General features: G+C 42.6%; 1 protein-coding gene across 1 annotated transcript in view; it reads right to left on the bottom strand.

The window, feature by feature from the left end:
- Nucleotides 1-12,703, bottom strand: part of CNGB3 (cyclic nucleotide gated channel subunit beta 3) — a 57,627-nt gene extending 44,924 nt beyond the window's left edge. The window contains exons 1-2 of the mRNA XM_058175098.1: nucleotides 12,694-12,703; nucleotides 12,343-12,463 (exon numbers count right to left, since the gene is read on the bottom strand). Of these exons, the coding sequence (XP_058031081.1) occupies nucleotides 12,343-12,463; nucleotides 12,694-12,703 (131 nt within the window). The remainder of the gene's footprint in view (nucleotides 1-12,342; nucleotides 12,464-12,693) is intronic.
- Between the last annotated feature and the right edge of the window lie 11,758 nt (nucleotides 12,704-24,461).

The following is a 24,461-nucleotide window of genomic DNA, read 5'->3' as shown; positions in this document are numbered from 1 at the left end:
TCCCCTAGAGTCAGGTATGAGTGGACAGGGGAAACCTTTACTTTTTAAAAAATACAGATAAGAATAAATATGGACACTTGTAGAACTTCTGAGACATTTCTTTTTATAATCAGCTTTATAATCGAAGAACATTTAATATGATTCTGTAATCTAATAATGCCATTTCCAAGAATCATGCATTTTCATTAACATTTGGATGAATTCCATTCAGTGACATTTCCCACAACATTAACTAAAATCTTTTTCTTATAAAAAATTGGTGAATTTCATTGCTCCCTAATCAGGCTTGCTAATATGTTATGGTGATGGTTTCCAACATCTGCTCTAACATCCACTACTAATCTGTGAATCTTGGAGTAAATAAAATAAGAGAAAAATTAAAGACAAATATGACCAAAATTCCAGAAGATCATGAAATATTGCAAGTTGTCATACTTGCCCCAAATCTCACAAAATTTCAAATGAGGCCATCACAACACATGAGATGTGATCATCCTACAAAAATTCAATGTTTCCTGAAATTATTATTTAAATTATTGAATTTTGATTTCCATGGACACCGTATGGAGCACATGTGCTCTCCACAAGTGCTGAATTTTCAATTCCTTTTGTATAATATTCCTTAAAAACTTTCAGGACAAAATAATAAGGAAGAGGCCTAGCCAGATACAACAACATCTGATTCCAGGAGTTTTCAATCCTATTTGATTTCAGCCTTTAGAACAGCAGCCTTCTAATGCATGGGTGTCAAACTCACCACATCACATTGCCGGTGACGTTTCCTGATGTTTTCCCAATTTGCGGAGCTGGGTGGGCATGGCCTGCTCATGACACATCTGGCTTGCAAGCCACCACCAGTTTAACACCCCTGCTCTAATGGAAAATTCCCATCATGGTACTGTTTTTGTTTTCTTTCCAAATTACATTTCTCTATACAGTTCCTGTGACCTAGGTCCAAGTAGGTATTAAGAGACACAATCAGTCCTAAACAAACGTATTTTATTAGAATAGCTGAGAATTACTTCATTCCAGGGGTGAAATGCTACTGGATCGGACCAGATCGGGTGAGTAGGTAGTGGAGATTGGGGCTGGTTCAGAGAACTGGTAGCAATCACTGGCTGGCCATGCCCCTGGATCAGTCTGCGGCCCGCAGCCATATGTGAAGGCAGGCAAGCGTAAGGCCACATGGAAGGCAGGAAACTGAGGAAAGCATGGCAGGGCTGCAGGGAGAGGATCTAGAAGGTAAGCCAATGCTGGCAGTCATGGGGGTGGGGAGGGAGACCCACGATGCTCGGCCTCGGGGAACCTGGCAAGGCTCATTCGACTTTTGGGTGTGGCGCACTTGGCTTTTGCGCTTGGCTTCTGTGGGGCCTTTGGCTGCCTGCTGCCTGCTTGCCTTCCTCCCCCCCGCATCCAGCCCATGATGGGGAACACACCGCTTCTGGGCTGGGCCACCTACCTTCGGGTCCCTGAAGGGCAGGGTGTGCTCTGCCGCCACTGCCACTGTCGGCACTGTGGCCGCACAGGAAAACTCCCCGGCGCAGCGTAGTTCCACGATGGCGGGGAAGCCCAGGCAAGCTCTGCCGCCACCACTGCTGCTGCTGGAATTGTCCAAGTGGGAAAACTCCCCAGCACAGCACAGTTCTGGGATGGTGGGGGAGCCCAGGCAAGCTCTGCCACCACTGTCGCTGCTGCCAGGATCGTTCACATGGCAAAATTCCCTGGCACAGCACAGTTCAGGGATGGCAGGGGAGCCCAGGCAAGCTCTTCTGCTGCTGCCGCTGCTGCCACCGTTGCTGCTGCCAGGAATGTCTGGGCAGAAAAACTCCCTGGGAAGGGCTCTGTCTATGTGCCCAGACCAGGTGTGTATGTGTGTGTGTGTGTGTGTGTGTGTTTGCATGTGTGAAAGAGAGTGAGAGAGAGAAAAAGAGAGAAAGAGGAAGAAAGGAGAAGGGAGAGAGAGAGAGAAAGAGAGAGAGAGACAAGAGAAAGAAAGAAAGAAAGAAAGAAAGAAAGCTTATGACCACAATTGTGCCCCAAATTTTGGTTGCTAAGCAACAGCATTGTTAAGTGAGTTTCATCACATTTTACAAGTTGGCCACACTCACCCAGTCACATGACCTCCAAGCCACGCCCACAGAACTGGTAGCAAAAAAAAAATAGATTTCACCCCTGCTTCATTCTCAGCTTAGTCCAAATTAATTCCAAAACAAAGTCCTTCAGAAAAATTCCTTCAGCCTTATAACAAACCTTTGTCTTCTTTGGGCATCCTGCCAAAGTCTTTTCTTGGCAAAGCCTCACGAAGTTCAGAAACAAGAGACGTGGAATGGAAACAGATGTAGCAATATTGCTTTCCTACAAAGAGTCCAAAGCTGCTCTTTTAAGCCTTTTGGGAGGGGCCAATCATCTTCTGGCCTTACTCCTGAGTCATCCTTTTGGCTTTAGTTGCTCTTGCCTTCTGGCAGCTCTTCGCATGCGTGCACTAGGAGGGCTCTTCCTGTTCTTCTGCTTCTCTGCTGTCCACCTCTGGAGGCTTCAGAGTCTGTGCATCACTCTCAGATGGCCCTGGCCCCATCTCTCCCTCCAATGCAGAGCCCTCGTCCGGGCCTTCCCCTGACTCCAGGACTGACCCATTGTCCTCCCCAGCCTCCTCTCTGTCCGACTCCACTGCCAGCTCCACAGGCTGCTAGTGGACCACAACAACAGTACCTGAAAGTTCCCTTCAACCATGATCTAGAGAAGTCACCAGCTTAGCTTCTTGCCATTTTGTGGAAGGAAGCATGAAATTTAAAATAAGTCGTAAGATAAGATTAATGCAATGTAATTATAAAATCTTCCTTAAAATTTGCCCTATGCACATAACAGGGTTTCTCCTATTTTAATCACCAACCTGTTATCTGTTGCCCTCAACTCCCTCCCCAAATATTAAATGCAGAAAAGAAAAAGGGTAATAATCCTTTAACATAGATTCACAAACACAATTGAGTTTTGAAAAATAAAATTTGCATAACAAAAGGGGTTCTAGCAAATCTTTGCCATATTATACTTGACTAGAAAGAACCATCTCCTCAATTTGTCATAGTGTGATCATTTTTTTCCACTTTTCTTTTGTACCATCACAACTTTAATACAGCCACTTAAAACTTGTTTCATGCTCCAACAGATAAGCTGAATTTAGATGGATGCAATGTTCATTTTATTAGGTGATTCTCTTAGGGATTCCTCTTTGTTATAATTAATGAAGGCACAGTGATTAATAGCATAATTAATTGCTCATTTAATAGCTCTGATTATGTGCCTAAACAATGTCATAGTTATTCTTGAGTGAGGCTAAATTATGGGCAGGCTAAAGCAAACTATCCATCACATTAAAGCTTCATAACAAAAGGTCTTCTAATGCAGACCTACACAATTTATGATCCTTCACTGTGGCCTGAGCCTAACCCCACTATATAATCCATAGGGGAAAACATATCAATGCAAATTTTAGATTGCCATCTTATCTTTTCTGACCCTGAAACTTGGACTCAGTAGATACTAGAAATAGCAATCTTATTTTAAAAAACAATTGTTCCTTTGAAAGTTATTTGTCTGTACCTTTATTTATTTTTCTTTCTATGCTTATTGATCCATAGTAGATTACATCCCTGCTGATTCAATCTTTTATTCCTCTAATTGATTCTCGCAGTAATATGTAATTTCCATAGTAATCCACTTTTGCATATCTTGTTTACCTTTTTGAACTTATTTCTTGTAAGGAGGAAATATTTTTTTTAATCCACCCACAAAATACATAGGTATTATTTGCTACATGCATCTCACAAAAGAAGTTGTAATCCACAAAGTTCATGCCTCAATAAACTAAAAGTCATCCTTTTAAGATTATCCAAGATGCTTCATTCATGATCTGTTAGCTTTAAGAGGTGGTGAAATTCAAATTTTTTAACTACCTGTGGGTGTGGCTCGGTAGGCATGATGTGGCTTGGTGGGCGTGGCTTGATGGGCATGGCAGGAGAAGGATACCGCAAAATCTCGTTTCCAACCCTACTCTGGGGCCAGCCAGAAATGGTATTTGCCAGTTCTCCGAACTACTCAAAATTTCCACTATCGGTTTTCCAGAACCTGTCAGAACCTGCTGGATTTCACCCCTGGCTTTAAATCATTTGTTAAGTGAATTGTCAGTCTGTTTTATCATATTCTGCCAGACTGTTGTTCCTATCCTTTATATAAATTGCCTGGTTGCCTAGTTCAAGAGCACATCATCAGTGCCTGATCAAAGCATGATTTTTGAGAGGATCCTTGAGATGAAAAGAAATCAATGGCCCTAATTCAGGTACTCCTGAATTAGCGCTTATGGTTGTAAGAAGAGCCATCAAGCCCTTGCACAACTCTTAAACTCTGAATTTCTGTTCCTGTCATTCTGACTCTTGGACCTACACCCAATCTCTTGCTTGACAATCAGCTCAGCTCATATAATTTCCTGTTGCCAAAATACAAGGCTGTTCGGATAGATAATGTCTATGACTTTCTCCTGCTATCGGAATACTATTACCTCAAATATCAAGGCAAGTCTTAACACTCTGGCTAGCTATCTCTGATTACTCGCAAGAACTTTATGATATGGCAATAAAGACTTTTAACTTGTATTTACCTGACGCTCTGTTTTGCACTGTTTGACACGGAACAGGCTCTGATGGGTCAATTTGACTGAGACCTTGGGAAGTGGGGGTGTCCTGAGACAGGATTGATCCTGAGCTGCCTCTCCCCATGTGCTAATTGTCATGGTTCACAGTCTGGGGAATTTTGGAAGATAAAGCATTAAGAAAAAGATGCTGGGAGGCAGTGAGTTCAGCCTGATCACATGTATGAGTCTATATTAAAGCCTAATTGTGGAAATAAGTGTAGTAAAACATAATTATTTATCTGCTGTTAATGGTATCTGCAGGGTGAGTTATGACCCTGAATTTTAATCCTTATTTGATTTATGCTGTTTTTCCCAATGTGGAGTTTAATGCAGCTTTTCTTTTATTACTGGTTGATTGGTTTTCTTTTGCTTTTAAAATGTATTCATTAGTTCATTGCCTATTACCTAAACTTATTTTGATGACCGAGCAGAATAAGAGTTGGAAGGGACTAGTCCAACAGACAAAAAACCCTACACCACTTCAGACAAATCGTTGTCCAATCTCTTCTTAAAAACTTTCAGTGTTGGAGCATCCACAACTTCTGGAGGCAAGTTGTTCCACTGATTAATTGCTCTAACTGTCAAGAAATTTCTCCTTAGTTCTAGGTTGCTTCTCTCCTTGATTAGTTTTCATCCCTTGCTTCCTGTCCTACCGTCAGGTGTTTTGGAGAATGGGTTGACTCCCTCTTCTTTGTGGCAACCCCTTAGATATTGGAACACTGCTATCATGTCACCTCTAGTCCTTCTTTTCATTAAGCTAGAGATACCCAATTCTAGCAACCAATCTTTATATGCTTTAGCCTCCAGTCTCTTAATCATCTTTGTTGATCTTCTCTATGCGCTTTCAAGAATTTCAACATTTTGTTTACATTGTGTGATCAAAGCTGGATGCAGTATTCCAAGTGTGGTCTCTATATAGAAAAGAAAATTATAAAGAAAAAGAAATGCAATGTAGCTATTGCAGTTATTATAAATATAGACTTTTTGTGGGTTTATAAATTATTTCTGAATTGAAATGAATAGGATTTTGACTGCTAGTTCCAATATGAATGGGAACTAAGATGAGTAGAATAGATACTCAAAAATTATCAGTGCAAGTTTTGTTGCAAGTTAACAAGTTTTTGTAATTGATTTAAAATGATTGCTTCAGGTTTTTCAACCAAGCAACCAACCATCCATCCATCCAGCCAGTATACTATAACTGAGCCCAGAATAACTCAAATAAATTATGCTAAATTGGGCCAGATAAGCCAAAGATTTTCACAGACAGATTCTGTTCCAATTTCCCATTTTTACATTTGGGAAATATCAACTATACTCTGCTATATGTGAACTTTTGAAGTTTGGATTAGCTTGAAAAAGTGATTTTCATTTGGCTCAGTTATACAGAAAATAACTCTGAAGCTTTAAAGAGTTATTCATCTTTAAGGAGTTTAATTCCTTAAGGACATTTTTCTTGAAAAATAATCCTGAAAAAAGGCATATTGTATACATAATTTAGGACAGATAGCAGTGCTTGTATGAATTAATAGTAAGTGAAAAGGGGAGTAATGGGACATGTAAAGTTTTTGTGCTTATTTCATAACTTTTTATGATATACTGTTAGGATTTAAATAGTAAAGAACAAAGAAAGCTTTTGATTTGCGCCTCCCGCTTTAGTAACTTCCATCCCTTGAATAAACATACAGTCCTAACACTAGAACAAAAGGGAAGATGCCAGACTCTCTCATAAGAATAGAATAGAATAGAATAGAATAAATAGAATAGGATAGGATAGGATAGGATAGGATAGGATAGGATAGGATAGGATAGGATAGGATAGGATAGGATAGGATAGGATAGAATAGAATAGAATTTTTTATTGGCCAAGTGTGATTGGGCACAAGGAATTTGGTGCATATGGTCTCAATGTAAATAAAAGAAAAGATACATTCGTCAAGAATCATAAGCTATAACACTTAATGATAGTCTTAGGGTACAAATAAGCATTCAGGAAACAATCAATATCAATATAAATCGTAAGGATACAAGCAGCAAAGTTACAGTCATAAGTGGAAGTCATAACCTACACCTGGGAAGGTTCTTCCTTCCCGGGCTTAACACATCCTCAGGGCAACAATCCTAACACATCTAAACATACACATCGCAGTCAAAGCCTAGGGCAGGAACCTCAATCTGCATATCTAAACATCAAAGCCCACTTGTCTATATTTGTCTAATTTGTCTATATATGTCTAATGGTGAAGGCTACCTTCAGCAATTGTGTGTGGTTGGCTGAATAAACTACTCTACTTCTAACAGCTGCCTCTTGTGTTTATTTGTAAACCAGCTCAGGAAATGGACCAAGAAAATTCTTCTAACAATTTAATCCTGTGACTAAATAGGTCAGGACATAAAGCTAGCCCGTATAAGCCTTTCAACCTTTTCCTGGCTGAGGTAGTAAGTGGACTTTTAAATGATTCAACAATGTCTTGAGTTTCTTCTCCTATGTTTTATGAATTTGGAAACAGATACAGATATTTTCTTCTACAGATTTTAATATTTTGTTTGGTAGTCTGCCCCAAAGCTAATGCCTCCAGTTGTAAGATAAGTATAATTTATTATAGAGAAGGCATTTCCTTAATGTTCCTTGAACTGTTATGTGATTAGATTAATATTCCCTTCCCTTTCTCTTCAGGAACTCAAGGTGATCTATGACTGCAAGGGACCAAATGAACAAGTAATCATCTACACTTACAAAAATAAATACAGAAGAAAATAATGAAGACAAATGATTCAAACCATTATTCCACATCAGTAGTTTAATGTTAGCATCACAAGAACTCATTTATGAAACAGAATTATTTTCTTGAATAATGATTTTAGTAGTATGTTTTATGTGTTATATTATTTCTGCAGGCGCTCTGCTTAATCAGCAAAGAGAGGGGGAATTGCAAATTAATAAATAAAGAAGTTAGTACCAGACTGAATGCAGCTTATTGTCAATTTCCTGCAAGTACTGTTAGAAAATTGTTATTGCCCAACTGGTTGGTCAGGAAATATATAAACCAACATTGTGTGTTTGTAGCTAAAAATACTATGTAGCTTTAAAAACTGTGTTGCATCATCATGTATCCTGATTGGCTGAGCTCTGTAGCCAATGTACTTAAGGAAAGCTGAATTATGGTTTGTTTGAATACTACACTATTTTACCTGCTGGTATGCTGTAACTTTATATTTGATCTCTATGCATGATCATTGCTTGATCATGGCTATTTATTGCTTCTCTAATATTTATTGACTGTTTTTATATTGAACTTTGTTCCTGAAAATTCCTGTTTTATTGTATTTTTCTACAACTGGTAAGAAGACTTTATATTCGAAAAATATCCCTGGACTGATCTTTGTCTCACTTTATATGTGTATGATTTGGATGGTTTTTTGAACTATAATTTTGCTTTTTTCCTAAAAGTAAAATATTATCAAAACCCAGTTTGTTTGTATGTTAACTGTTATTATCCACAATCATTCTCAATCGCTTTCGTGCGTAAACTCAAAGGGTAATCTGCTCAATAACACCCAACATCGGTTGTGAGATAAGACTATCCTTAACAAGTACCATCACCTACTCCCTATTGAACTCCAGGTTGCTTCCAGCAAGTGGCTGCTCATGGTTGCTTTTTCATCATATACAGCTTCATGAGACTTTCCTCCAAAACTGGTAGTTAGGAACATTTCCAGTACCAGAGAATGCATAGACATAATGTGTACTTATCCACTTTCCTACCTGGGGCAGAAATAACTGATCATTTTATTTCTATAAAATTGTATAATCGCTATGGAGTTCTTGGTTGTTTGCTTGCATAAAATTCATTAGCTAAGGTAACATAATCAGTGTGAACGAGTGTGGGTTTGTTGCCTATTTAAATGCTTCCCCTTCCAGTTTTGGTAGGTGCATAGTTTTCTCCTTGGTGATTCCTTGATTAAAGTATTGTTTTCTGCCTGATTGTTTGTCTGGGGCTGATCTCTACTTTATCTGAATATGGGCTGTTGATTTGCTACAATATTTTTGTTTCCTTTCTGGATTTTTTATTCCCTCTTTTGAATGGTGTATCGATATGGTTTATCTCCATGCGTCTATTGAGGGCTGATATGTCTGAATGCCAAACTTCCAGGAATTCTCTAGTATTTTGGAGTTTGTCTTTGTCTATGATATGAATAGTTTTGCAGCTAAAACTGTGGTATGTCTGTCCATGTGTTGTGAGATTAAGTTTTCATCCTGTCTTTAGACAGCTAGTTGGTGTTTCATGTATAGCAGGGGTGTCAAACTGGCAGGCCGTGGGCTGGGTGCATCATGCGCAGGCCACGCCCACCCCAACTCCATAAATGGGAAAAACACCACAAAATGTCATGTGACAGCAATGTGACTTTGCGAGTTTGACATCCGTGTTGTATAGTATGGTTGTTCTGTCCCCTCCCCACCTCAGTCCGAGAGACACATGAACTGACTCAATTAGCCAGCAATTTAGTCCACGGCAGCTATCAGCTCTGGCAGCAGACCAGCGAACGTCTGCCAAGGTTTTCTTTATCTTCCCTGATGTTACCAGAGCAACCAGGAAATCGGGAACAAACAGCAATCCATGCCAAATGCTCAGTCAAATAGTTCAGCTCAAGTTTTCTCCAGTCAGTTTGCTTTATCACTAAGTTTTCATCCAGTAACATTTTTAGTACTGAGTGAAAAAAATGCTCTATTTTTTGCATACTATACATACTTTTATGGTTGTTTACATTTCGTTCTTACTTATTGCTTTATATCAAAAGCCTTTCAAAAGGTCACAACCTTTCTGCGTGCATTAAGAGGGTAGAAATGTGAATATTCTTTAAATCTTTCCCTCTTATACTTACAATTTGTAAAGCCAGTGCTTGAAGTTCCACAATATGCATTAGGCTGGAACCAGTAACAGTTGAATCAGAATATCTGATCTGAATTTTATAGGTTAATATTGTAACCTATCAATGTTTGCATGACTGTTTTGTTTCTCCCACTCTTTCATTGCTATGAAGACTGACTGTAAATGAATGCATTATTAATTTGTTTCAAATTAAATTAGAAAATAAGTAAATGAGTGTAATAGAGTTTACTTTTCATTAAAATTACATCATATACATTATTTTTCTCAATGTAATTTCACTTCCTGTTTAAATGTATTGCACAATTTCACTCTCCAATGATTGTCTTATTTATACTATTATCATTGTACAATCTCTTGATGTATGTCAGAATTATTTTTGTGCTAGTAGAGGTGCCTTTTTGGATTAATTTCCTGAGATTAGATTCTTGTTAATATGAACTGACAACATGATCTGACAAAATGATCTGCTAATCTTGCTCTTCTTATTTTGAAGAAAATTCATCTACGCATCTCTCAAAAACTGCCAGTGACAAAATATAGCTATCCTGAAAAGCTATTAATAGGGATATGATTGTACTGTTATTAGAGGATAGAAGGGAAAAAATAGATTGCTAGACAAGCCTGACTCAAAGTGAATCTTAATTTAAATTATTAGGAAATTGACATTAAAAGACTTTCATTTGCTCAATCAACATTTTTTTTTTCAGTACACAGGGCATTCACATATGCCAAACCACTTTGAGACCTGACAGATGTGACCAGGCAAATTACAGCTATGTCTGCTGCTATTTGCCAATGCCTAACACAATGTATTTTTGTGTATTTAAAACAAGAAAGTACTGAGATGGAAGCCAAAAGGGGGTCATTTTTTCCGTCACTAATGGAGTGCAAGGCTATTCTGAGGTGATCACACTGTCTATCACAAGTTGAGTGACTCATTTGACAAGATAACAAATTGATTTTTCCCCTATCCTAGGAAGATAATGGTGAAAAAAAGGCAATGTTTTTCTTTTTTGACTTTGTGATGCATCAGAGGTTGAGAACTGGAATATATTTGAGTACTAGTTACCATAACCCTAGTAGCACCAGCTAGTGTCCATATACGCATACGTATACGTATACGTATACGTATACATATACATATACATATACATATACATATACATATACTTCTTGACTTACGACAGTCTCTGTTGTTAAGTGAGACATTTGTTGGGTGAGTTTTGCCCCGTTTTACAATCTCTCTTGCCACAATTGTTAAGAGAACCATAGTAGTTGTTAAGTTAGTAACATAGTTAAGTAAGTCTGGCTTTCCCATTGACTTTGCTTGTCAGAAGGTTGCAAAAGGGAATCACATGACCCTGGGACACTGCAACTGTCATAACTATGAGTCAGTTGCCAAGCATCCGAATTTTGATCACATGACATTGGGGATGCTACAAAGGTCATAATTGCTAAAAACAGTCATAAGTCACTTTTTTCAGTGCCGTTGTAACTTTGAACGGTCACTAAATGAAAAGTTGTAAGTTGAGGGGTACCTGTACATATATGTTTATGTATACTTACACACACACACACAAGCACCAGATAGTATATATAGATAGAATATACTATCTATATACTACTAAAACTCTTATGTCTGTAACCTTTAACTGGGTGAAACAATGCATCACAGGGCAACAATTTTTGAACCAAAGTACCTCAAATGGGCTAACTTACAGAATGCATCCAAAATCTGAGACCCGTAACTCCATATGATTGAAATTTGGTAAAGTTGTGATCTTCCCAGAGTTGCTATCCTGTTGCACAGAGGTTCAGTACACCAATCCCATTCTAGTCCTCTATAGCAGAGGTCTCCAACCTTGGTCCCTTTAAGACTTGTGGACTTCAACTCCCAGAGTCCCTCAGCCAGCAAAGCTGGCTGAGGAACTCTGGTAGTTGAAGTCCACAAGTCTTAAAGGGACCAAGGTTGGAGACCCCTGCTCTATAGGCTAGATGGAGCAGTCTCACCATCAACTGCCATGATTGACCAGCCACAGTGTTGTGACTCCGGCCCTCGAGCCTGTCCTCATGGAGGAAAGTGACTTGGAAAGTGATGGAGAGGAACCAGCAAGGCCTTCCTCTCTAGGACCCTCCTCACTGGCACCGCCTCACATTCCAGCTGCAGGCCAGGAGGAGGAGCTGACAAGACCTCCCTCTCCCGCACCCTCCTCCTCCCTGGCAACGCTTCAAGTCCTAGCTGCTGACAATCAATCCTGGATTGATCCGAGGCAGCAACGAAGAGATAAACGTGCACAGCAGAGGAAGAGGTATGGCAGGCTCAGAGATTGCTGTGTCACTGAGCCACACCCCACAAGGTATAAAAGTGGGTGGAGCTGCCATGTGGTCCTTGTGACAGACAAAAAAGCTAGCAAGGGTGCACTGCAGCTCGGTTGTTGGAGGGTTAAAGGACTTTGTCAGTGAGTTTTTGGCAACGGATCTTGGACACGAGATAATGGACTCAGAACTTAGCAGGCCTCTGCACGGTCACTGCCAAGTATTTCCTCAACTGAAGAAAATAGGTCTGTAGCAAATAAAAAGACTGGGAGACAAGCGTCTTTCTGTTTGCTCTGTGAAGTGGGGAAGGGGACAGAACACACAGCCAAGTCAGCAGGAAGTTGGAAGAGGCTTTCATTCTGACTACTTTTTTGCCCTTGGTCATTCTTATTCTCTTCTTAGGTAAGGAAATTTAATATGAATGAAGTGCCAGCATTTTTTGCTACTCACACTGCCGCCTCTTCCTTCCCCTTGTCTGGCTGTCCCTCCTCCTTCTGAGTTGGTTCCTTTGATTCCATTGGTTGCTCAGTTTTAGAAGGCTCAGGTCCTGGTTCTGGAGTTTTTGCTTCATCTAGAATCAAATAATTAATAATATTATTATGCAAGCATGTTCTTGCACTCAGAATATTAATTCTTAAAAATCAAAGTCCAATAGCGACAGGGAAAATATAACTAGAAGAATAACTTAAACTCACAAAAATCAGCATTAAGTACTGCAGATACTAAATGTTTGTTGCCTGTTTCTTCTAAAGTTTTTCAATTTAGGTAGTTCCTGATATATTGGAATACTCTTTGCATTACCCTTTGCCATTTCTAGTGTATGTTTAAAATTGGGAGTACTGGATTATAGAAGGTAAACTATCTGTTTTCTACTTAGCATTTCAATTGTGCCTACAGCTTTAGGACAGAATCTAAATAAGCTAAGCAACAAAAACAAAAAAGGATATTTTAAGAGGTAATGACAGATTATTCTTGTGGAGTTTTCCTGAAGATGACAGTGAAGTTTCATCAAATTAAAATAAAACAACAACAATCCTTCAGACAGTTGGTCAAAGAACTGTTCCAGGTCAAGTCCTTGGAACAAGATTCTCTGCTGAAAAATAGTAGAAGCTAAGAACATAATGATAGAGGAAGGTAGTATGAAATGTTGTTAAGCAGGGGTCTCCAACCTTGGCAACTTTAAGACTTGTGAACTTCAAGTCCCAGAATTGGGAGTTGAAGTCCACAAGTCTTAAAGTTGCCAAGGTTGGAGACCCCTGTTGTTAAGAGACCAATAAATCAACTCAAAACAACTTTCTTTTTTCTGCATGGTCAATGTCCAGAGAGCAATATCTGCAATCCTTGTATTTATTTATTTATTTATTTATTATTCAAATTTATATACCGCCCTATCTCCCGAAGGACTCAGGGCGGTTCACAGGCACATAAAAACATTTATATACAAATTAAGATAATCATTAAAAAACTTATTCTAATGCCCAGTTATTAAAAGATCTAAATATGAATATTAAAAAAAAACCAATTTAAAAACCCCTATAAATTTAAAATCTAAGCCAGTCCTGCACAGATGAATAAATGTGTCTTGAGCTCGCAACGGAAGGTTCGGAGGTCCGGAAGTTGACGGAGTCCTGGGGGGAGTTCGTTCCAGAGGGTGGGAGCCCCCACAGAGAAGGCCCTTCCCCTGGGCGTCGCCAGACGACACTGCCTAGCTGACGGCACCCTGAGGAGTCCCTCTCTGTGAGAGCGCACGGGTCGGTGAGAGGTATTCGGTAGCAGTAGGCGGTCCCGTAAATAACCCGGCCCTATGCCATGGAGCGCTTTGAAGGTGGTTACCAAAACCTTGAAGTGCACCCGGAAGGCCACAGGTAGCCAGTGCAGTCTGCGCAGGATTGGTGTCATATGGGAGCCACGAGGGGCTCCCTCTATAACCCGCGCAGCCGCATTCTGAACTAACTGCAGCCTCCGGATGCCCTTCAAGGAGCCCCATGTAGAGAGCATTGCAGTAATCCAGGCGAGACGTCATGAGGCCGTGAGTGACCGTGCATAGGGCATCCCGGTCTAGAAAGGGGCGCAACTGGCGCACCAGGCGAACCTGGTAGAAAGCTCTCCTGGAGACGGCCGTCAAATGATCTTCAAAAGACAGCCGTTCATCCAGGAGGGCGCCCAAGTTGCGCACCCCTTCCATCGGGGCCAATGACTCGCCCCCAACAGTCAGCCGAGGACTCAGCTGACTGTACCGGGATGCCGGCATCCACAGCCACTCTGTCTTGGAGGGATTGAGCTTGAGCCTGTTTCTCCCCATCCAGACCCGTACGGCCTCCAAGCACCGGGACAACACTTGATAACCGTTGGGGTGGCCCGGTGTGGAAAAGTACAGCTGGGTGTCATCAGCGTACAGCTGGTACCTCACACCGAAGCCACTGATGATCTCACCCAGCGGCTTCATATAGATGTTGAACAAAAGGGGCGAGAGGATCGACCCCTGCGGCACCCCACAAGTGAGGCGCCTCGGAGCCGAGCTCTGCCCCCCTGTCAACACCGTCCGCGACCGATCGGAGAGATAGGAGGAGAACCACCGATAAACGGTGCCTCCGACTCCCAATCCCCCCAACCGGCGCAGCAGGATACCATGGTCGATGGTATCGAAAGCCGCTGAGAGGTCTAATAGGACCAGGGCAGAGGAACATCCCCTATCCCTGGCCCTCCAGAGATCATCCACCAACGCGACCAAAGCCGTCTTAGTGCTGTAACCGGGCCGGAAGCCGGACTGGAACGGGTCTAGATAGACAGTTTCATCCAGGTGTAAGGGAAACTGATATGCCACCATACTCTCTACAACCTTTGCCGCGAAGCGAAGGTTGGAGACCGGACGATAATTACCTAAAACAGCCGGGTCCAGGGAAGGCTTCTTGAGGAGGGGTCTCACCACCGCCTCTTTCAAGGCGGTCGGGAAGACCCCCTCCACCAAGGAAGCGCTCGTAATTGCCTGGAGCCAGCCTCGTGTCACCTCCTGAGTGGCCAGCACCAACCAGGAGGGGCACGGGTCCAGTAAACACGTGGTGGCATTCAACCTACCCAACAACCTGTCCATGTCCTCGGGAGCCACAGGGTCAAACTCATCCCATAAACTGTCACCAAGACCACCCTCAGCCGTCTCACCCGCGTCACCGCAATTTTGGTCCAGACCATCCCGAAGCTGAACGATTTTATCGTATAGATAATCGTTAAACTCCTCAGCACGTCCCTGCAACGGGTCATCCCGCTCCCCCTGGTGGAGGAGGGAGCGAGTCACCCGAAACAGGGCGGCTGGGCGGTTATCTGCCGATGCAATGAGGGAGGAGGCGTAGCTACGCCTCGCTTCCCTCAGTGCCACTAGGTAAGCCCTAGTATAGGACTTCACTAGTGTCCGGTCAGCTTCCGAACGGCTAGACCTCCAGGAACTCTCTAGGCGTCTTCTCCGGCGCTTCATCCCTCTCAGCTCCTCGGAGAACCAAGGAGCCGGTTGGGACCTGCGCCGGGTCAGAGGCCGCAAAGGCACGACACGGTCTAAGGCCCCCGCCGCGGCCCGTTCCCAGGCCTCAACAAGTTCCTCAGCCGAGCCGCGAGCCAGACCCTCAGGAAATGGCCCAAGCTCCGTCCGGAACCCCTCCGGGTCCATCAGGCGCCTGGGACGGAACCAACGTATCGGCTCCGTCTCCCTGCGGTGGTGAATGGCGGTCAGAAAGTCCAGGCGAAGAAGAGAGTGATCTGACCATGACAAAGGTTCAATGACTATTTCCTTCAAGTCCAGATCTCTCAACCACTGACCAGAGAGAAAAATCAAGTCCAGAGTGCCACCCCCAATGTGAGTAGGGCCATCAACTACTTGGGTCAGGTCCAAGGCTGTCATGGAAGCCGTGAACTCCCGAGCTGCCATCGATGACGAGCCGGAAGATGGCAAGTTAAAGTCCCCCATGACTAAAAGTCTGGGGGTCTCAACTGCCACCCCAGCCAGCACCTCCAGGAGCTCGGGCAGGGCAGCTGTCACGCAGCAAGGAGCCAGGTATCATGAGACATATGGAGGGAAAAATTGGTATTTGTTCCTTAAGCTTTATATTCCACTGTTGGCAAGCCCCATGGAGCTGAGAAAGCCAAGAAATGAGAACCCTACATATTTCAGCAAGGATCTTGAATACTAATCAGTGTTTAATAAACATTAATCTTGAAAGTGAGAAGAGAAATTCCCAGGAAAATATATACCAAGTCGGTAATGGACTTGGCTGCCTCTTCCCACAACAACCGAATTCCTTCTCCTCCATTTGCTTCCCAAAAATGTCTGGCATTCAAAGTTAATGTAGAATAAACATTTCAAAAGAGGAACTGCATATTTTTTTAAAAAAAAAGAGATTAACAATGGGAATAGGAGGAATCTCTCTCTCTCTCTCTCTCTCTCTCTCTCTGTGTGTGTTAGGCCCAAAACCAAGAATGACACATGGTGATTCTTCCAAGCTGACTTCTTTACTTTTTCATACCTATAGACCTGGGGTGAAATGTTCCTGGTTCGGACTGATTTGGCTGAGCTGATAGCGATGATGGCCAATGGTTCAGAGAACCGATAGCGATGGCGGCTATAAGCTCCGCCCACCCACTTGGTCATCGTTACTTCCTGGTTTTAATCAGGAAGTAACCTGTTTTTTACCCTCTGTGCATGCACAGAAGGGTTTGTGCATGCACAGAGGCTTGGTGCACGCACTTCTGAACCAATAGGGAAGGTAAGTAGATTTCATCCCTGCTATAGATGATACCTTGTGGAGTAGTGCAATGGCTTAGAGGTGAAGCTCTCACCTCACAATCAAGAGGCTGTTAGTTCAAACCTAGTTGAGGCAGATATTTCTCTCTCTGGGCACACTGAGAATATATCTGCTGAACAAAACTCTGCATTGGCAACAGGAAGGGCATCTGGCCATTAAAACACTCTGCTAGCTCCATTCAGTTGCCCTGACTCCACCCTGCAAGGGATTACAGGGTGGTTAAAAAAAGATGATGATGACAGACAATATCTTGTCAAACTGAAGACTCTACTTTCTGCATCTGCAATATACCCTGTAAACTATTAGAGAGGGTCTGTCTTTCACACATAATATCTGGGCTGAGTTGCCTCTTACTCCTCTGGAAAGCACATCCTCTCTCCTGGAAATCCACCTCTTTAATATATTCCATCACACTCTCTCACACATATAAGCAGAATATGGATGGACATGTTTAGTTTGCTCCAGGAGAAAGGGATAAAATCATTAATGGAAACTGATGCATAGTAGATTTTATGTCAACTTCAATGTTTTCTAAGCATGGGATTTTTTTTTGACAATGAGACAAACTATCTTGGGAAGTAGTGGACTCCCTTCAGTTATTAGATGTTTATTAAACATTAACTCCATAATAATATGTCAGAAGTGATGCATTTGAAGCCTGCTGCTTATATATGCTGCTTTATATGATCTGCTTTATATACTCTGCAGAGGGCTGGATTAGATAAAATCCAAGTTCAGACTCTGTAGGCACATCTGCACAACTTCTTTGCCTGGAAATGAGGATGGTCTGCTAACTATTTCCAAATATGTGTATGCCACCGCATGTATCTCATCACCCACCCACAGCTGAGATGTAAAGGTAGGTTTTGGTACACAGCTTTGAATGTGCTGTTTTGCCTCTTAATTTACTTTCAAACCCTGTGTGGAGAATGTAGGTTTTATTGATGTTCAGCCTGAAATAACAAATACTTTATCCTCAGTCTAATGCAGGGGTGTCCAAATTTGGCAATTTTAAGACTTGTGGACTTCAACTCCCAGCAATCCTGATTTTCACACTTTATTTTCCTCTGTAAACGGGTTGGTAAAATCTGTCACAGAGCGTGAAGCCCCAAATGGACTAGTATTAATACTTATAATTGAAACTGTATTCAAAATGACACATCTCTTGTACTTTAGTAGCCTGTCTGGACAAATGCTTTTCCTGATGACCATGGCTCCCAGGAGTGTCAGCACACCATTTCCTTTTCTTATATTATGTTCTGAAAGTAAGTTTGCAGCTTCCGTATTTATTCCCATGTCTTGATTCTTTCTCAAAAATCCAGCTCATCAGGATCACTTATTTAATAGCTGCACAATCGGAATGATCACTAGATGGTAGCTAAGAGGCATAAAAATTGCAATTCATTGCTGCCATCTAGTGGTTAATCAGTTGTCTATCAATGTCTATAGAGATTCTCAGTCATCCATTCATGGTTGTCCCTAAAGGTGCTTTTTCAAGACACAACTGGACTTTCTGGTTTTTCTTTGAAGCTTCTTGGATGAGAAGCAAAATGTCTTTAAAGAAAAACCAGAAAGTCCAGTTGCTTCTTGAAAAAGCATCTTTGGGACAGTTGATCCATAGTTTCAAAGAATTTTAAAAAATGTTCAATCAATAATAGCACAGAAAGAAAAGAGAGTTGTAGTGCATAGATGAACTAGATATTGTGCATGTCAATTGGAGGCGACCTTTCAGATTGTGGATAATGTTGCATGTAGACCACAAGATCATAGAGCTGGATGGGACCTTGAAGGTCCTAGTCCAACCCTCTGCTCAAGCAGGAAACATACCTTTCTGGACATATGGCTGTCCAGTTTCTTCTTGGAAACCTCCAGTGTTGGAGCACCCAGAATTTCTGAAAGGAAGCTGTTCCACTGACTGTTTTCACTGTCAGGAAATTTGTCTCTAGTTCTAAGTTGGATCCCTTGTTTATGACTTGTCATGTCCTCAGGTGCTTTGGAAAATAGATTGATCCCTTGTTCTCCGTAACAGCCCCTCAAGTACTGGAAGACTGCTATCATGTCATTCCAAGTCCTTTTCTTCATTATATTAGACATACCTAGTTCCTTCAGTCATTCACTTAGAGACCCCTATTCATCTTTGTTGCTCTTCTCTGTACTCTTTCTAAATTTAACTCATTCTTTATTTGTTTCTTGGTTGTTCTTTCTTTCCAATTACATTAAGGTTATACATAGCTCTTTTTCTTCTATTTAATCATAAAAACACTATATGGTACAGAAATATATTGCTTGTACAGGCCTGTGACATTCATGTATTGCTACCTAGTTCTTGGTTTTATGCTTTCTATACACCTGAACATCTCATTTAGCATATTCAAACAAAATATTTTAAAATAATTTTATAAGCTAATAATTTTGGAAATAATGTATCAAATCTTCTAGAATTGGACGGTATTCTGGAGGACTGTCAACCCTACCTATATCTGAAAATATGTTTTATTCAGTAACAGTAACAGAGTTGGAAGGGATCTTGGAGGTCATATAGTCCAACCCCCTGCTCACGCAGGAAACCTGTACTAGGGATTCGAACTGCCAACCTTTCTGATCAACAAGCTCAATGTCTTAGCCACTGAGCCACCTAGTCAGGATTATTTGAAAGTATTGCCAATCTGGACTTTGGGACCAATGTTATATGTGATACGGTATAATTCCTCAAATTAGAAAAAAAAAGTAAGCCTATAAAGAGTTGTAAGTGTACAATGTATACTTCAGTCAGACTTGTCAACAAAATGATTGCTTTTTTATTGTCAAGTTTACATCTTTTATACTTTTAACACAGGATATTTTTTAAAGATTGTGGTATTGTAATATAGGTAGTCCTTGATTTAGGACCACATTTGAGCCCAAAATTTCAGTTGTTAAGTGGGACATTTGTTAAGTTTGGCCCCATTTTATGACACTTCTTGCCACAGTTGTTAAGTGAATCACTGCAGTTGATAAGTTAGTAACCTGGTTGTTAAGTGAATTGGGCTTCCCCATTGACTTTGCTTTTGCACGTTGCAAAAGGTGATCCCATGACTTGGGACACAGCAGTGGTCATAAGTGTGAACAAGTTGCCAAAGGTCCGAATTTTGATCACAAGATCATGGGAATGCTACATGTGAAAAATGATCCTAAGTCACTTTATTCAGTGCTTCTGTAATTTTGAATGGTCACTAAATGAACTGTTGTAAGTCAAGGACTACCTATATTGCATTCCATACCTCCCTAGTACTAAATAAAAGGAAGGGGAATTCTGCATTTTTCAACGTAGTTGGAACCCCAAAACTGTTCAACTTAGAAAAGGTATAAACAATATCAATCTCAAAATAGCTCATAAAAGCACATTTTCAAAAAAAACCTAAAATACTTTAATCAATGATGATTAGGTATAAACCTAAATCTATATATTTTAAAAAAATCTTCGCTAATGGTTGAAGTTTCCTAAGTGATGAAAGAATGAGGAAATTTCTTCAAATAAGCCACCAAAATAGTGTATTAGATTTTAAAAACCATGTTCTAGGAATATGCATGCCTCTGTCTGTCTGTGTGTGTGTGTGTACATGACAAAACATTTCAATATTTCATTTTCTCCAACTACTTAGTTTACTACTCTTATCCCAACTGACTTTCCTAGTTTAATAACAATATATTTATTTTTGGAAGAAACCATAACACTCACTGACAATTTTTCCCAATAAATCCTGTTGTTGATTTATTGTCCTTATTTCATGAAGAATAGATGCAGTATAAGAATTTGACTCGGTTCTTGTTCAGTGGACAGTTTGGTTATTGCAAAACATTGGAAAATAAAATCTATCTTTTACTGGATTACTGATTTTTAAATCAATGGGAAATTGCTCTCATTGAAAAATTAATATAATATTGATTTTGAAATGCCCTGAAGTGAAGAAAACATTATTCAAATGTCATCAGCATTTATTAGCTATCTTAACAATATTTTTTCTAAGAATTATTTTTGTTGGTACAAATGTCATTCTGAATAGAATTCCCAAAATTTAAAATGTTTATGTTTCTCCTTAAGATCACTTATGTTCCCAAAGGTGCTTTTTCAGGAGGTGACTGGATTTCCTGTTTTTTTAAAGATATTTCGCTTCTCATCTAAGAAGCCTCAGAAACTTCTTGGATGAGAAGCAAAACATCTTCCAAAAAACCAAAACCCAGAAAGTCCAGTTGCCTCTTGAGAAAGCACCTTTGGGACAACCATGACCTGGATGATGGGGAATCCCTGTAGACATTACATATAAATTTGGCCCCATTTTTTTTATTTCATTTTGTCACAACAGTGTACACAAACATTGTCATAAATAAAACAACATATCATGAAGAAAATATATATATATATATATATATATATATATATATATATATATATATATATGTACATATATATATAAGTAAAAAAATATGCATCAGCTATATTAATTTGATATAATGAAGGGAACAATAGGACAGGAACTGTAGGCACTTTTGTGCTCTTATGCACACCCCTTATACTCCTCTTAGGAATGGGGTGAGGTCAATAGTAGACAGTTTTTGGTTGAAAATTTTGGGATTTTGAGTAGAGACTATGGAGTCAGGTAATGAGTTCCAAGCATTAACAACTCTGTTACAGAAGTCATATTTTCTGCAATCAAGTTTGAAGCGGTTGATATTAAGCTTGAATCTATTTTTTGCTCTTGTAATATTGTGATTGAAGCTGAAGTAGTCTTTTACAGGAAGGATATTGCAATAGATGATTTTGTGTGTTAAACACAGGTCATGTCGAAGTTGACGGAGTTGTAAGTTTTCTAATCCCAGGATTTCAAGCCTGGTGGTATAAGGTATTTTGTTGTTTTCGGAGGAGTGAAGAACTCTTCTAGTAAAATATTTCTGGATGCGTTCTATTGTATTTATGTCAGAGATGTGGTATGGGTTCCAGACGGATGAGCTGTATCCGGGCCCAGGGTAGGGGTGGAGGGGTGGCGGTTGTGATTAAAGAGAGTTTAGAGCCGAGGGAGACCACTGTACCTCAGATATCCGGGTGTGAATCCCTCTTTGTGAGGTGGGGTCATAGATGTCAGATGGGCTTGCTGGTCGCGTACCTGGCTCCTTGCTCCTTGCTGCGTGACAGCGGCCCTGCCCGAGCTCCTAGAGGTGCTTGCCGGGGTGGCTGTGGAGACCCCCAGACTTTTAGTCATGGGGGACTTTAACCTGCCATCTGCCGGCTCGTCATCGACGGTAGCTCGGGAGTTCTTGGCCTCCATGACGGCCTTGGCCTCCATGACGGCCTTGGACGGCCTTGGACCTGACTCAAGTAGTGGATGGCCCCACTCACATCGGGGGTGGCACACTGGACCTGATTTTTGTCTCTGGTCAGTGGTCGAGAGATCTGGACTTAAAGGAAATAGTCATTGAACCTTTGTCATGGTCAGATCACTCTCTCCTTCGCCTGGACTTTCTGACCGCTACCCAACACCGCAGGGAGACGGAACCATTACGTTGGTACCGTCCCAGGCGCCTGATGGACCCAGAGAGGTTCCGGACGGAGCTTGGGCCACTTCCTGAGGATCTGGCTCACGGCACGGCAGAGGAACTGGCTGCAGCCTGGGACCGGCCGCCGGCCGGGCCTTTAGACCGTGTCGTGCCTTTGCGCCCTCTGACCCGGCGTAGGCCCCAACCGGCTCCTTGGTTCTCCGAGGAGCTGAGGGGGATGAAACGCCGGAGAAGACGCCTAGAGAGTTCCTGGAGGTCCAGCCGTTCAGAGGCTGATCGGACACTAGTTAGATCCTATACTAGGACCTACCTAGTGGCACTGAGGGATGCGAGGCGTTGCTCGCCTCCTCCCTCATTGCGCCGGCAGATAACCGCCCAGCTGCCCTGTTCCGGTGACCCGCTCCCTCCTTCACCAGGGGAGCGGGATGACCGATACAGGGACGTGCTGAGGAGTTTAACGGTTATCTATCGATAAAATCGTTCAGCTGAAGGACGGTCTGGACCGAGATTGCAGCGATTCGGACGAGGCGTCTGAGGCGGTCTTGGTGATGTTGTATGGGATGAGTTTGACCCTGTGACTCCGAGGACATGGACAGGTTGCTGGGTAGATTGAATGCCACCACATGTTTACTGGACCCGTGCCCTCCTGGCTGGTGCTGGCCACTCAGGAGGTGACACGAGGCTGGCTCAGGGATTACGAGTGCTTCCTTGTTGGAGGGAGTCTTTCCGGCCGCCTTGAAAGAGGCGGTGGTGAGGCCCCTCCTCAAGAAGCCTTCCCTGGACCCGGCTGTTTTAGGTAATTATCGTCCAGTCTCCAACCCTCGCTTCGCGGCGGAGGGTGTAGAAATATGGTGGCATATCAGTTCCCCTTCACCTGGAGGAAACTGTCTATCTGGACCCGTTCAGTCCGGCTTCGGCCGGTTACAGCACTGAGACGGCTTTGGTCGCGTTGGTGGATGATCTCTGGAGGGCCAGGGATAGGGGTTACTCCTCTGCCCTGGTCCTATTAGACCTCTCAGCGGCTTTTGATACCATCGACCATGGTATCCTGCTGCGCCGGTTGGGGGGATTGGGAGTGGGAGGCACCGTTTATCGGTGGTTCTCCTCCTATCTCTCCGACCGGACGCAGACGGTGTTGACGGGCAGAGGTCGACCCGCGGCGCCTCACTTGTGGGGTGCCGCAGGGTCGATCTCTCGCCTTCTGTTCAACATCTATATGAAGCCGCTGGGTGAGATCATCAGTGGCTTCGTGTGAGGTACCAGCTGTACGCTGATGACACCCAGCTGTACTTTTCCACACCGGGCCACCCCAATGAAGCCGTCAAGTGCTGTCCCGGTGTCTGGAGGCCGACGGGTCTGGATGGGGAGGAACAGGCTCAAGCTCAATCCTCCAAGACGGAGTGGCTGTGGATGCCGGCATCCCGGTACAGCCAGCTGAGTCCGCGGCTGACTGTCGGGGCGAGTCATTGGCCCCGATGGAGAGGGTGCGCAATTTGGGCGTTCTCCTGGATGAACGGCTGTCTTTTGAAGACCACTTGACGGCCGTCTCCAGGAGAGCTTTCCACCAGGTTCGCCTGGTGCGCCAATTGCGCCCCTTTCTAGACCGGGATGCCTTGTGCACAGTCACTCACGCCCTTGTGGCGTCTCGTCTGGTCTACTGCAATGCTCTCTACATGGGGCTCCCCTTGTGGGGGATCCGGAGGCTACAGTTAGTCAGAATGCAGCGGCGGGTGATTGAGGAGCCTCGTGGCTCCCGAGTGACACCTATCCTGCGCCGGCTGCACTGGCTACCTGTGGCCTTCCGGGTGCGCTTCAAGGTGTTGGTGAATGTCTTTAAAGCGCTCCATGGCATAGGGCCGGGATACTTACGGGACCGCCTGCTGCTACCGAATACCTCTCACCGACCCGTGCGCTCTCACAGAGAGGGGCTCCTCAGGGTGCCATCGGCGCGACAGTGTCGTCTGGCGACACCCAGGGGAAGGGCCTTCTCTGTGGGGGCTCCCGCCCTCTGGAACGAACTCCCCCCAGGACTTCGTCAACTTCCGGACCTCCGAACCTTTCGCCGCGAGCTTAAAACCTATTTATTCATCTGCGCTGGACTGGGGTAGTGTTTTAATGTGTTTTAATGGGTTTTAATGGGTTTTTAGTTCCAAATTTTAATTCTGGCCAATTTTAATAAGTTTTTTAATTGTATTTTTAATCTGTATTTATAGTATTGTATTTTTATTTGGCTGTGAACCGCCCTGA

The sequence above is a fragment of the Ahaetulla prasina genome, chromosome 3, assembly GCF_028640845.1.
Source record: "Ahaetulla prasina isolate Xishuangbanna chromosome 3, ASM2864084v1, whole genome shotgun sequence".
Taxonomy (NCBI): domain Eukaryota; kingdom Metazoa; phylum Chordata; class Lepidosauria; order Squamata; family Colubridae; genus Ahaetulla; species Ahaetulla prasina.
This window is presented reverse-complemented; position numbering and strand designations above follow the sequence as displayed.